Raw genomic sequence first — 15,745 nt, 5'->3', positions numbered from 1 at the left:
GAATCTTCCTTTCATTTAGTATTCTGATTCTGCTTTTTTTTTTCTTTCTTTTTTTTTTTAATGTCTTTTTTTTTAAATTAATTAATTAATTTATTTTTGGTTTTGACTGTGTTGGGTCTTCGTTTCTGTGCGAGGGCTTTCTCTAGTCGTGGCAAGCGGGGGCCACTCTTCATCGCGATGCGCGGGCCTCTCACTATCGCGGCCTCTCTTGTTGCGGAGCACAGGCTCCAGACGCGCAGGCTCAGTAATTGTGGCTCACAGGCCCAGTTGCTCCGCGGCATGTGGGATCTTCCCAGACCAGGGCTCGAACCCGTGTCCCCTGCATTGGCAGGCAGACTCTCAACCACTGCGCCACCAGGGAAGCCCTCTTTTTTTTTTTTTAATTGCTATAGGGCAGCCACACAATTCCCAATTAATCTCCATGGAAAACACTACAGAGGTGACTGAGTTCATCCTTGTGGGGTTGGCTGATGACCCAGAAGTGCAGATTCCCACTCTTTATCATCTTCTCTCTCATCTACCTCATCACTGTAATTGGGAACCTGGGGATGATTGAGTTGATTCTGTTGGACTCTCTTCTCCACACTCCCATGTACTTTTTCCTCAGTCACCTCTCTCTGATGGACTTTGGTTACTCCTCAGCTGTCCCAAGGTGATAGCAGGATTCCTCACAGAAGACAAAATCATCTCCTACAATGCTTGTGTCACCCAGTTCTTCTTTGCAGTCTTTGTCATTGCAGAAAGTTACCTCCTGGCTGCAGTGGCCTATGACGGCTATGCAGTAGCGTGCACACCCCTGCATTACACCACCACCATGACGACTAATGTGTGTGCACGTCTGGGCATAGGCTGCTACTTCTGTGGTTTCCTGAATGCCTCCATCCGCACTGGGAACATTGTCAGGCTCTCCTTCTGTAGGTCCAATGTGGTCGATCGCTTCTTTTGTGACGTTCCTCCTCTCCTGGCTCTCTCATGCTCAGACAACTACATCAGTGACATGGTTATTTTCTTTGTGGTGGGTTTCAATGCCCTCTTTTCTATCCTGGTAATCTTGATCTCCTACCTGTTTATATTTATCACCATTCTGAGGATGCGCTCATCTGAAGGATGCCAAAAGGCCTTTTCCACCTGTGCTTCCCACCTCACTGCCGTCTCCATCTTCTGTGGGACAGGCATCTTCATGTACTTACAGCCCAGCTCCAGCTATTCCATGGGCACAGACGAAATGGCCTCTGTGTTGTACACCATGGTCGTCCCCATGCTGAATCCATTGGTCTACAGCTTGAGGAACAAAGGGGTCAAGAGTGTCTTTAAAAAGGCTGTGGGGAAGACAAATTCTTCTAGAGAATTTGTATCTACAATAAGGCGGTTTTACCCACCTCAGATCTCTCTGGTGAAAATACTTAACCTGTCTAACCCACACATTTCTAAATTCTTATGGTAATTTCTCCAGCTATTGATTAAATCTACAAAGCAAAAGTCTCAAAAAATATGATAACTAGGAATAATAGGTTAAGAAGAATCACCCATGAACATGGGATTTTTTTTTTTTTTTGCTGGTCACTCACTATTATTTATTTACATCTGACGAACTATATGTCTATGGAATTTCATAGTCAGGTCATATGCCTTTAAATAGACAGGCAAAACAGAGGAATAGAACATTCTGTTGACAGGTAAATGTGAATCAATCCGGTTTCTTTCAAAGGAAAATAATCAAGCTCTTTTCAAATAATGCAAAATGCAAAATGATTGCCTGTTGGAGGGGGTGGGGAAGCCTATGAGCTTCTCTTCTCAGAGAAATGATTGCCATATTCTAGCTGGAGGAACATATGCTACAGCTTATCTTGTGATTTCTCGGCAGTCTCTGATATTTATTAACAGTTGATTTTCTGTCATTGCTCTTCTTCCTCCTCTTTCCTCCTACAGTGTAAATTAGTTTCCCCAAATGTACATCTCGCCTTCATTTTCTTATCAGTCTTGCAAAAAGGGTGATTATTTCATTATTGGTTTTGAAGAGTCTTTCATATTAAGTGGTGCAGCTCTGGTTTCAGACAGACATTTAACAGACTCTTATTTGTTTCATTCTTTGTCTCATCATCTTAATCAAAACCCCCTGAGACCGAGTCTTTTCTAGTAACAAACAAGAATAAGAGGAAATTATAAATTGTTGCTTCCGTGGAAAATGCAGTATTCATCAGGAATGCCTGGTGGGATTGAAACAGGGTAGACTTCAAACATGTGAAAACAATTGTACTCACCTATGAAAAACCTTTTAATAGCTAGTATACCTGTCTTCCAAGTCTCTTGTTAGCTTAATACCTAAGCAGCGTCCCTCTGTGGGGCTCAAGCCTTATTATATTGTCCTAAGGTTGCTAGCAGAAAATTTTTCAGCATAAGAGTTTATTTTTTCATATGAGACCTGCTGTCTTGCTTTCTCCCACATACTTTAGAACATGGGATTTTGATTTTAAAAATTCTTCTTAATAAGTATGTTCACCTACACTCCCACACGAACATGTACATTTACATGCATGTTTTAGCATATGCACACACATACATCATTCATGAGAAACTCATGAAACTCACACACCTACAGAAGGAGAAATTAATTAAGACATACATGAGATAGGTCTATTATTATAGTAGAATTTAAAACAATTATTTTGGTGTCTGGGAACACACTCTTAATATAAATATTTGACTTAATGTGAATAAGATATATATGTTTGGTTTTTAAAAATTATTGTTCAATTGATCTTTTTACATATGAAAAAGCAATAGGTTTTGTATTTAAAAAATTAACTTTTATGAAAATACTTCCAAAGTTTTTTGAGTGTAGATTTATTATTGATTCTTTGTTCTTATTTTTAATAAAAATGCTTGCCTTTACACAGGCATTTATTTTCCTAGACAAATTTTCATATAAGTCATATCTAAAAATAATATGTTTATATATGTCATTTTAAATAGAGAAAATATACAGTAATATGGGAAAAAGAAAAGGATCATAAAGGCATGTTTTAATTCACTTAAATAAAAGTATAACATTTAATTTAAAAATTTTGAGCGCCAAGAATTATAATAGTATTAATAACTTCTTTGCATATAAATGTTATGAATTTGTTAATGTCCGAATACACTAAAATTTTGAGTCTCACAATGTTAAAAATTTTGAATCTATATATATGTCCATTCTTTTCTTCAGATTTGGGAAGATTTTTGCCATTATTTCTGCAAATATTTTCTGTCCCTTTCTCTCTCTCCTTTTGGGAATCCCATTATGCATATGTTGGTACTTTTGCAGTATCCCACTGTTCTCTGAGACCATTTATTTTTCTTTATTCTTTTTTATTTCTGTTCCTCAGGCTGTATATTCTCAACTGACCAATCTTTATGTTGACTGATTTTTTTCTTCTGCCAGCTTATATCTGCTACTGATACACTTTAGTGAATTTTATACTTTATTTATTTTATTTATTTATGTCCTGGGATAAGCCCACTAGAGGTCTACTGTACCCAGAGTACGTCAGGATCACTGAGAAGGGCCCCATCTCTGACACGAGGGACAAAGTTTCTGTGTAAGATGAAAGCTGTATCAGAAGAGTAGAGAAAGGACTCTGCTATTCACAACCATGCTAACAAACACTGAGTAATAAGTAAACACAGTCTACTGCTAGGAGAGGGCCAAGACACATGGAGAGCCTTTCTAAGGTTCAAATGCAAAGGAAATATTTAAAATTGCGAAGGTCAACATTCATTGCAGCTCTATTTACAATAGGCAGGGCATGGAAGCAACCTAAGTGTCCATTGACAGATGAACGGATAGAGAAGATGTGGCACATATATACAATGGAATATTACTCAGCCATAAAAAGAAATGAAACTGAGTTATTTGTAGTGAGGTGGATGGACCTAGAGTCTGTCATACAGAGTGAAGTAAGTCAGAGAGAGAAAAACAAATACCGTATGCTAACACATATATATGGAATCTAAAAAAAAAAAAAAAAAGGGTTCTGAAGAACCTAGGGGCAGGACAGGAATAAACACGCAGATGTAGAGAATGGACTTGAGGACATGGGGAGAGGGAAGGGTAAGCTGGGATGAAGTGAGAGAGTGGCATGGACTTATAAATACTACCAAATGCAAAATAGATAGCTAGTGGGAAGCAGCAGCATAGCACAGGGAGATCAGCTCATTGCTTTGTGACTACCTAGAGGGGTGGGATAGGGAGGGTGGGAGGGAGACTCAAGAGGGAGGACATATGGGGATATATGTATATGTATAGCTGATTCACTTTGTTATAAAGCATAAACTAACACACCATTGTAAAGCAATTATACTCCAATAAAGATGTTAGAAAAAAATTAAAAAATAAAAAATAAAATAAAATTGAGAAGGTCACAGATATTGAGAAATATCTTGTAAACCAGCTCCCATCCTAAAACATGGTCATGCCATCTGAAGGCTCTTCATATGTGGTTCACTGATGGTAACTATAGAAACAAGATCCAAATCCAGTTTGACTTGTATGTAACTAGATTGACTCAGCTGTCCACACTAATGTTCTAGCCAAACAAAACAACAACAAAATGTAGGACTATCTTCGGGCATAAAATGTATTTACCACAAGATTTATTGCTTTATACACGATGTTTAACTTTCAAAAAAATCACAAGGAATACAAAGAGGCAATACTTTGCTGAAAGACAAAGCAATCAGCAGAATCAGATGCTTATATGACAGAGATATTCAAACTATCAGAGAAGGAATACAAAATAAATATACGATTAATATGTTAAAGATTCTAGTGGAAAAGTTGGAAAACATAATAGTCAGACTGACGATTTTAACAAAGGAATGAAGACTTAAAAGAAACAACAAATGGAAATGCTAGAGTCCACAATATCCACAACTGTATGGTCCATGGAAAAAGTCTGGCTAGGACTTCTATTACTATACTGAGGTGGTTAGAGTGGGCACCCTTGTCTTGATCCTGATCTTAGAGAAAAAGCTTTCAATTTTTCACTGCTGAGTATGACATAGCTGTGGGTTTGTCATGTATAGTCTTTATTATGTTGAAGTACATTCCTTTCATACCTAATTTGTTGAGAGTTTTTATCATGAAAAGATTTTGAATTTTGTCAAATGCTTTTTCTACATCTATTGAGATGATCATATGATTTTTATCCTTCATTCTGTAATGTGATATATTACATTGATTTATTTGCATATGTAGAACTATTCTTTCATCATTGTGTATGATCAAATCCAACAATATGTAAAATTCTTAATAAGTCATGACCAAGTGGGATCCCAAATTAATTGCAAGTGGGATTTCAAAACAATGTACTGTATTAAGATGCTGTGGGGTTTTTTGTTTGTATGTTTTTGGTTTTTTTAAATTTATTTTTTATTGAGGTAACGTTGGTTTATAACATTATGTAAGTTTCATGTATACTGCACGTATTTCTAATTCTGTATACACTACGGCAGCCTCACCAACAAAAATTTAGTTTACATTCATGCACTATATTGATACCCGTTACCAATTTTGCCCTCCTCACTGCCCCTTCTCCTCTGGTAACCACTACTCTGTTCTCTGTATCCATGTGTTTGTTTTTGTTTGGTTTGGTTTGTTCATTTATTTTGTTTGTCTGTATGTTTGTTTGTCTTTAGATTTTTATTGGAGTATAGTTGATTTACAATGTTGTGTTAGTTTCAGGTGTACAGCAAAGTGATTCAGTTATATATTTACATGTATCCACTCTTTTTTAGATTCTTTTCCCATATAGGCCATTACAGAGTATTGAGTAGAGTTCCCTGTGCTATACAGTAGGTCCTTATTAGTTATCTATTTTATATATAGTAGCATGTATACGTCAATCCCAATCTTCCAATTTATCCCCCTCCCCGTTACCCCCAGTAACCACAAGTTTATTTTCTACATTTGTAACTCTATTTCCATTTTGTAGATAAGTTCATTTGTACCCTTTTTTGTAGATTCCACATATAAGCGATATCATATGATATTTGTCTTTCTCTGACTCACTTCACTTAGTATGACAGTCTCTATGTCCATCCATGTTGCTTGTTTGTTTGTTTTATATTCCACATGAATGAAATCATTTGGTAGTACTACACTAAAACAATATAATCATCTCAATAGATGCAGAAAAAGACTCAGACAAAATTCATCATTTATTCACAATAAAAACTCTCAGCAAGGTATTAGTAGTGGGAAACTTCTTAAACATGATAAAAAACATCTATGAAACACTTATAGCCAGCTTCATACTTTATTTATGATGAAAGACTGAATGCTTTTTTCCAAAGATTAGAAATAGGCAAGGATGTCTCCTCTTATCACTTCTATCCATCACGATAGGCATCAATACAGTAAGGCAAGAAAAAGAAAGAAAAACACATTGGTTGAAAATGGCAGAAGACCTAAATAGACATTTCTCTAAAGAAGATATACAGATTGTCAACAAACACATGAAAGGATGCTCAACATCACTAATCATTAGAGAAATGCAAATCAAAACTACAGTGGGGTATCACCTCACACCAGTCAGAATGGCCATCATCAAAAATTTACAAACAATAAATGCTGGAGAGGGTGTGGAGAAAAGGGAACCCTCTTGCACTGTTGGTGGGAATGTAAACTGATACAGCCACTATGGAGAACAGTATGGAGGTTCCTTAAAAAGGTAAAAATAGAACTACCACACGACCCAGCAATCCCACTACTGGGCATATACCCTGAGAAAAACATAATTCAAAAAGAGTCATGTACCACAATGTTCATTGCAGCTCTATTTACAATAACCAGGACATGGAAGCAAACTAAGTGTCCGTTGACAGATGAATGGATAAAGAAGATGTGGTGCATGTATACAATGGAATGTTACTCAGCCATAAAAAGAAATGAAACTGAGTTATTTGTAGTGAGATGGATGGACCTAGAGTCTGTCATACAGAGTGAAGTAAGTCAGAAAGAGAAAAACAAATACCGTATGCTAACACATATATATGGAATCTAAAAAAATAAAAAAAGGTTCTGAAGAACCTAGGGGCAGGACAGGAATAAAGATGCAGGCGTAGAGAATGGACTTTAGGACACGGGGAGTGGGAAGGGCGAGCTGGGACGAAGTGAGAGAGTGGCATGGACATATATACACTACCAAATGTAAAATAGATAGCTAGTGGGAAGCAGCCACATGGCACAGGGAGATCAGCTCATTGCTTTGTGACCACCTAGAGGGGTGGGATAGGGAGGGTGGGAGGGAGGGAGATGCAAGAGGGAGGAGATACAGGCATATATGTATATGTATAGCTGATTCACTTTGTTATAAAGCAGAAACTAACACACCATTGTAAAGCCATTATACTCCAATAAAGATGTTAAAAAAATATTGGTTGGAAAGGAATAAATAAAATCCCCACAATTCAGGGAAGATATGAATTTCTACTTAGAAAATCCCAAAGAATATGACAAAAAGCTGTAGAACTAATGAGTTTAGCAAGTTCTTAAGAAACAAGGTCAATATTCAAAAATCCATCATAATGCTATATAATGTCAATAAACAATTAGAAATTGAAATTTAAAAGCAGTACCATTTGCAGTAGTACCAACACCATGAAGTACTTAGGTATAAATCTTGCAAGATATGTGCAAGATGTGCTGAAGACTATAAAACATTGACTAAATAAATCAAATATGACAAATGGAGCAATTTACTACATTCATGGATTAGAAGACTAAATAATTTTAAGATGTCTGTGTTCCCAAATCCCAGAAAGAATTTTTGTAAAAATGGGCAAGCACATTGTAATATTTATATGGAAAGTCAAATAAACTGGAATAACCAAACAATTTTGAAGAACAACAGCGTTGAAGCACTCACATCCCTCCTTTCCAGATTCACCATTAAGCTACAATAGTCAAGTAGTGCGGTATCGGACAAAGGATAGCTGTATTAGATTAAACGTTACTGGAACCAGATAGAGATTCCAGAAATACAGCAATACTGATATCGTCAGTTGATATTTGCCAATTCTGCAAAGGCAATTTTAAAGAGAAGTATAGTATTTTCAACTGATACAGTTCGAATACTTGTTAAAAACTCAAAAAGGCAAGTCACGAACTGGGAGAAAGTATTTGCAAATCGCATATCAGTCCTTATCAGTAAAGGGCTTGCATTTTGGAATACATAAAATATTCTCAAATTGGAATAATAATGAAACAAATACGGTAAAAATGGGCAAAAGGTTTTAACAGAGACTTTACAAAGGAAGATAATAGGGATGGCAAATAAGCACATGAAAAGATTCTCCACGTCATTAGTCATTACAGGAATGCAAAACAAGGAGATACACTACAGACCCCTTGGAGTAACTAACTAATAAAAACAAACCTATAAATATCAAATACTGCCAAGGATGTGAAGCAATCAGAACTCTCATACATTGTTGGCAGGAATGCAAAATAGTATACCATTTTGGAAAACAGGTTGACTGTATCATACAACCCAGAGATCTCACTCCTAAGAATGTACCCAAGTGAAATATATGCATATGTTCACGTAAAATTCTGTATGTGAACGTTTATAGACACTTTATTTGCGATAGGTTAAAAACTGGAAACAGCCCAATTTTCTCTCAACTGTGGAATGGATAAACCATCTGTGCTGAATACACAGAATACCTCTCAGCAATAAACAGGAACCAATTACAGAACAACTACACAGCTCCGTAAATTTCAAATTCATTACGCTAAGGGAAAGAAGCCAGACTCAAAAGACAACCTACAGTATGACTCATTTTTTATGACATTCTTACAAAGCCCAAACTATAAGGGCTGAAAACAGATCAGTGTTTGCTAGCAGGTAGAAGGAGTGGGTCAAGCATAAAGGGGTATAGGAAATTTGGGGGGTTGATAGAACTGTTCTACATCATGATGTGGTGGTAGCTTTACAGCCACATACATTTGTGCAAACTGTTAGAACTATACATTAAAAAGTGTGGCTATAACTTTATATAAATTATACATTAATTAGAAAATGAAAAAAAAAAAGTCAAGTAACACAAACTGCTCGGTGCACTTACTCAACAGGCACTTAAACTCCCCACAGACAGTTTAATTGCTTCTTCACTAAATAAATGAGATGAAGAGCTGAGAACCCTACGTTCTCATAGGGGACCCCATTCCCCTGACAGCTCTGTGTCCCTATAACTTCCTCCTGGCTCCTATTCATTAGCCTTTGGAATCTCCAAATTACTCCATTTAACATCATTTTAGAGGACCAGTCTGTGTGCAGAACCCTTTTTTTCATTTGTTTATTCATCTGAATGGTAATAGATTCTAGTGTACATGTCAGTTTCCCTCCAAACAGGATTTGCTTAGAACCTGCAGCCAGAATCAAGGAAAACACTCTAAGATAAGAATTATACTGATTCAGGTTAAAGTGATAACCCCTTTACCAAATTGTTTTGTAGATCATCTTTCATTTGCTATTCACAGACAGAATTCTGTGAGATGTGTGGGAGAGGTAATTTTATTATTTTTGTTTCATAAATAAGAAAACTAAGCTTGACAGAGGTAAATGACTCTTCCAAGGGATCATAAATAATACATGGGAGATGTAGGACTTGAACCCAGGTTTCCTAGCTCCATGTCAATGATTTTTCTTCCATTTATTCATGCTTCAGAGACTTTAAAATCTTTTTTACCAGTACCTGAGAGACCTTCTCCAATAGGATTTATACATTCTACCCTGGTTGATTTTCTGATTTCAGACTCACAATTCATGGTTGCCTTTCCCTTTTTGTCAAGGGGGAAGGTAAGCTTCTATATTTCCTTATATATTATTAGTGAGAAGTGTAATTCATGCAAAAACCAGAAGGAGGCTACGTCTGCTATAAGACATTTCCACGAAGTAGTGGATGTTTTCAATATTTTTCTCAAACAGTGAGGAGGAACTGATCACTAAATGTCAAAATCTATGTCAATGGGGAGTGTTGTGATACTCAGGAAGCACCATGCTGCTTTCCTAAAGAGGATAAGAACAAACAAACCACCACCACAACAACAAAAACCAAAACAAAAAAACACATAGGATAGATTGTGCTCTGATTTGGTAACTTCATTTAGTTTACTAACTCTAGGCCTGTTATTGAAGGGGAAGTTAAATAGAACAGGGTGAAATGATACTTCTTTAGACTACAAGAGGACCACCATGAATTAGAAAACCCCTTACTTTATTTATTTCAGCCTTCTTTTCCTCTTAATCTCACTCATATTATTACTAGCACATCTAGAAAAGCTAAGAGTGACGGCTAAGGCCATAGGTTTTAAAATCTGTCTGACCTGGATATGAATCTTGAGTTTATTTCTTGCTAGGTGTAGATTTTTATGAAGTCTCCTAACCCCTCAAATACTCAGTTTCCTTAATGACAAGAGGTGGATAATAATACTCCATACCTTATAACATTGTAGGATGAAGTTGTAGGATAATATAACAAATGTCTTTAGGTACTAGGCATGAAAGGTGAAGTCGTGAAGGGGAAACTGGTAGAGAAGAATGGTTAATAAATGGAAGCTGTGACACAGGCCTCAAATTCAAATGAAAAACTTTAGAATGCGAGGTTCACCACAAAAGCAGATCTGAAAGCTCGTCAAACTCAGGAGCATACAATTTCAACCCTAGATTTTTGTGATCCAGCTTATGGGTTGCAGTCGTGAGAGTAAGAATGAGTTTGAAGCAGAAGAAAACTGTTTCAACCCAAGGTAAAATATGGATCTCTAGGAAGAAATTGAACAATGGCTGGTACAGCCAATGATATGGTTAGAGGAAAGACAGAGTGAGACCCACAGGAGGAATCAGAAGACCTGAGTGGACATAGTGTGTGAAGAAAGACTAATCAAGGAGAGAGGCTATCAGACTTCAAAAGTAATCCATAACCTAAAGATCTGAATATTGCTTCCCACTTTTTCCAAACCAAGGTAGAAACCATCATTTCTTCCTAATACTAACATTAGAACTAACACTAATCAGGCTTATATTTATTGTTTTTCGTGCATTATTTTATTAACTCTGACTTTTGTCCCTTCGCATTACCTCTTTGTTTTTAGCGATGAAAAATATGAGGCTCAGAAAACTTAGGTTAGGACACTGTCTCCCTGATAGTAAATGGTAGGTACTTTTAGAATGCTATTCATCTCCTCCCAGATCTTGAGTTCTTACACTCAGTGCATTACTTTCTCTTCAGAATTGCCTTTGCTGTTTGGACATATTTGTTGTTGCAGTCATTGCACTGCATCTACATTACATGTACATCTCTGTTACTCCACTGTAAGTCCCATACCCAAGGATAGTATATTAGTTATTTCAGTGGTCCTAACAACTAATATTAAACTTGGTCTAATGGATTCAATAAAACATGTGAACTGAATTAGTTCACTTCAACTCAAATTTCAGTTCATATCATGGGAATTGGAAACTAGTCTGCCTGGGTACAAAGCTTGACTCTGCCAGTTAATACTCACGTAAACTCAAACAAATTAAGCAATCTTTTTGAGTCTAAGTTATCTCATAAAATCAATGAGGGTAATGACTAATGAACCTCATAGCATTGTTAAGAGGATGAAACGAATATATACACATACAGTCAATCCTCATATTCACAGATTTCACATTTGCAATTTTTCCTATAATTAAAATTTATTTTAATCCTAAAATAAATATTTGTAGTGCTTTTGTGATCATTTAGGGACATGTGCAGAGTGGTGAAAAATATGAGTTGCTTGACGTTCATATTTCCAGCAGAGGTTGAACAAGGCAATTGCTCTACCTTCTTGTTTCCGTTCCCATACTGTAACTGTTTATTATGCAGTCTTTGTAGTGCCAGTTTTCCATACTTTTATGCCTTTTGTTGGTGATTTTTTAATTTAAATAGCCCCTGAGTGTAATGCTGAAGTGCCGTTGAGTGTTCCTGAGCACAAGACTGTGATGTGCCTTAAGGAGAAAATAAGTGTATTACATAAGCTTCATTTAGGTATGAGTTATAGTGCTGTTGGCTGTGAGACCAATGTTAATGAATCAACAGTATATATTAAATACGATGTTAAAGAGAAACACACATAAACAAGCTTTTGGATTGATTGATTGATGAAAATGTGACCAGAGGTTTGAAGGAACCTATTTGTGTATTTCTGCTAGGAGCAAATAAGCACTCATGAATTCACTGTCCACTGTTACTTTATAGAACCCAACTACTACAGATAATGAGGATCGACTGTGACATACTGGAATGTGGGCACTATAGAAGGGTATGTTGTTTCTTGACTCAGTAGATATGATTTGGAAGATGGAGTCATTCCAGATATGTGACTTTGGACAAGTCATTACCCCTTTCTATACCTCAGTTTCTCATATACAAGATTAGTAAACTTCATGAGTGATCCATGAAGCCCCTCAATTTCAACTATCTATAACACAACAGATAGTTTATTTACTAATTTTCTTATGTGTATGCTTTAGATCTGGAGAACAAATTATTGCTGTAATTAAAATAATCCACAGAGTATACATGCATTCCAATTTCACTGTACCCTCTGTTCCATTCCTGTTCCTTTACCTCTCATTGTTGCAGGGCATCGTGTGATTCCCAAATGATGTCCATGGAGAACAATACAGTAGTGACTGAATTCATCCTTCTAGGACTTCCTGATGCTCCAGAAATGCAGGTCCCACTCTTTATAATGTTCACTCTCATCTACCTCATCACTCTAGTTGGAAATCTGGGGATGATCATGTTGATTCTGTTGGACTCTCATCTTCACACTCTTATGTACTTTTCCCTCAGTAATCTCTCACTGGTGGACTTTGGTTACTCCTCAGCAATCACACCCAATGTGATGGCAGGATTCCTTACAGGAAATAAGGTCATCTCCTACAATGCATGCACTGCTCAGATGTTCTTTTTTACAGTCTTTGCCACGGTGGAAAGTTACCTCTTGGCCTCAATGGCCTATGACCGCTATGCGGCCGTGTGTAAACCCCTACATTACACCATCACCACGACAACAAATATGTGTGCTTGTCTTGCCATAGGCTCTTATGCTTGTGGTGTTCTGAATGCCTCTGTAAACATTGGAGATACCTTCAGTCTCTCTTTCTGTAGGTCCAATCTGGTTCATCACTTTATCTGTGATCTTCCAGCAGTCATGGTCCTTTCCTGCTCAGATAAACACATGAGTGAGATGGTTCTTGTTTATATTAGTACCTTCCATGTGTTTTTTGCTCTCATGGCTATCTTTATTTCCTGCATGTTCATATTTATCACCATCCTGAAGATGCATGATCATCCCCACTCTCATTTCACTCAAAGTATATTTAAGTACATGCCCGAAGAAACATCATTTATGCAAACCGCATGTAATTCACACATCCATGAGTGGACAGAAAAATGAGTCCAAACGTAAGTGGGATTAGTCTACTTTTATTAGTATAATTTAAAACAATGATTTTGGTGTGCTAGTTTCCCCACTACATCTAGTTTACATATATATCTTAGTTTCTCCACTGTGCACCCACAAGCATTGAGTTTGGTCTAGTGTATGCAATGAATAAATATGAATTTAGTTAAAATAAATTCAATTAAACTTCAGTTAGGATCATGTGTCTTGGAAGTCACTCTGCCTGGGTCCAAAGCTTGAATCTGTCAGCTGGTACTTGTGTAAACTTGCTCAAAACACTTAACCTTTTGTAGATTTGTTAGAAGATTAACCATATTTAAACAAATTAAACATAAATGTGTACTTGGACTGAGCACTGTATAAATGTAAGCTGTTAATAGATTGAAGTGATCTGATTTGGGACATGTATTTATGGCAAATATGTGACCTAAGACAAATAATAATCTCTTTCTGCACCTCAGGTTGTTCATTTGCACAAGTGGGAAGTTGGCCATGTAATCCGTATGGATCTTTCAGCTTCAAGAGTATGTAACTATAAGATAATTTATTTACTAAGTTTTTTTTCAATCAATGCTTTAGATCAGAGAATCATGAAGAATAATTTATTGCCATCATAAAATGAAAAAATAATGGAGTGTTTATATATTTAAATTTCAGTGCAGTCTCTTTGCTGTTTACCAGATGCTCCTTGCTTTCTCATTACTACAGAGAATTTAGTAATACACATGGAGAATGGTACAAATGTGACGGATTTCATCCTGGTGGGTCTAACCAATGCCACAGAACTTCAGATTCCCTTCTTTATTGTGTTCATCCTCATTTTCCTCATCAGTGCTTTTGGAAACCTGGGGATGATCACACTGATCCTGTTGGACTCCTGTCTCCACACCCCAATGTACCTTTTCATCATTAATTTGTCTTTGGTGGACTTTGGCTACTCCTCAGCTGTCACACCTAAAGTGATAGCTGGGTTCCTTAGAGGAGGCAAGGTCATCTCCTACAATGCATGTGCTGCTCAGATATACTTATTTGTAGCCTTTGCCAGTGTGGAAAATTTCCTCTTAGCCTCAATGGCCTATGACCGCTATGCAGCAGTATGTAAACCCCTCCATTACACCATCACCATGAAGACAAGTGTGTGTACACGTCTGGCCATAGGCTCCTATGCATGTGGTTTCTTGAATGCTTCCATCCATGCTGGAGGCACATTCAGTCTTTCCTTCTGTAAGTCCAATGTGGTCCATCACTTTTTCTGTGACATTCCAGCTGTCATGGCTCTGTCTTGCTTGGATAAACACATTAGTGAGGTGGTTCTTGTTTTAATTTCAAACTTTAATGTCTTTTTTGCTCTTCTGGTAATATTGATTTCCTACCTTTTCATATCGATCACCATCTTGAAGATGCACTCAGCTAAGGGATACCAAAAGGGTTTGTCCATCTGCACTAGTCACCTCTCTGCAGTCTCCATCTTCTATGGGACAGTCATCTTTATGTACTTACAACCCAGCTCCAATCATTCCATGGACACAGACAAAGTGGCATCTGTGTTCTATGCTATGGTCATTCCCATGCTGAACCCTATCGTCTACAGCCTGAGGAACAAAGAGGTTAAAAGTGCATTCAAGAAGGTTTTGGGGAAAGCAAAATTCTCTCTAGCCTTTGGATTTTAATGTTGTGTGATGTACAAAATCTAGTTTCATTTCTCTCAGGTCATCCCATTCACATTTTAGCCCTACATTACATTTAATTCCTAAAATTATATCCAACTCAAAAGTCTGTTGTTTAGTAAAAATAAAATATACTTAATACTTCAACTATATATGTCTCAAGTGAAGCATAAGATATTCTGGGTCCTGCTTCTTAAAAACCTTATGAATCGTTTTTGATTTATTCACTTGTTACACAGATGTTTTCTCTACCACATGCCAGTGCAAACATACATGTAAATCAGTAGGACAAACAAGCCCATGAACAGAGGTTCATACAAGTGCTCTATGTGGGCGTGTGGTCACATACATATGGCAATGGTAAATTTGTAGTGTAGGTAGCTTATAATACAATAATTTAAAATAGTTTAAAGCTATTGAATATAAATTTATATCTAATCTTATTTATTTCTTTAGTATATCTGTTCTAAGAGTCTTAATTGGAGAAAAAGCTATATAATTCTAAATGAAAGTATGTCCTTTGTTGGCACATTTTATTGAAAGACATAAATATCACATTTAAATTGAGTTATATTTCTGTCTTGGCTGAGTCATT

General features: G+C 36.7%; 3 protein-coding genes across 3 annotated transcripts; all 3 read left to right on the top strand.

The window, feature by feature from the left end:
* Positions 1-418: 418 nt before the first annotated feature.
* Positions 419-1,444, top strand: LOC137772278 (olfactory receptor 5B12-like). The gene is given in 3 exon segments (XM_068556136.1): positions 419-490; positions 492-642; positions 645-1,444. Coding segments are annotated over 3 exon segments (1,020 nt in total). The 5' UTR covers positions 419-421.
* Positions 1,445-12,676: 11,232 nt separating this feature from the next.
* Positions 12,677-13,477, top strand: LOC137772277 (olfactory receptor 5B2-like). Its single transcript, XM_068556135.1, has one exon. The coding sequence runs from the start codon at positions 12,677-12,679 to the stop codon at positions 13,475-13,477; it is 801 nt and encodes a 266-aa protein (XP_068412236.1).
* A 728-nt stretch (positions 13,478-14,205) lies between these two features.
* On the top strand, positions 14,206-15,153 carry LOC137771792 (olfactory receptor 5B2-like). Its single transcript, XM_068555456.1, has one exon. It carries the CDS (start codon positions 14,209-14,211, stop codon positions 15,151-15,153), a length of 945 nt encoding a protein of 314 aa, XP_068411557.1. The 5' UTR covers positions 14,206-14,208.
* The last annotated feature ends 592 nt before the right edge of the window (positions 15,154-15,745 follow it).

The sequence above is a fragment of the Eschrichtius robustus genome, chromosome 11 (assembly GCF_028021215.1).
Source record: "Eschrichtius robustus isolate mEscRob2 chromosome 11, mEscRob2.pri, whole genome shotgun sequence".
NCBI classification, from domain to species: domain Eukaryota; kingdom Metazoa; phylum Chordata; class Mammalia; order Artiodactyla; family Eschrichtiidae; genus Eschrichtius; species Eschrichtius robustus.
The sequence above is the reverse complement of the archived record's forward strand: the minus strand, read 5'-3'. Positions and strand labels throughout refer to the sequence as shown.

Excerpts from the sequence above, each read along its gene's own strand:
- LOC137771792 (XM_068555456.1), top strand. The coding sequence starts at position 14,209 with ATGGAGAATGGTACAAATGTGACGGATTTCATCCTGGTGGGTCTAACC.
- LOC137772277 (XM_068556135.1), top strand. The coding sequence starts at position 12,677 with ATGATGTCCATGGAGAACAATACAGTAGTGACTGAATTCATCCTTCTA.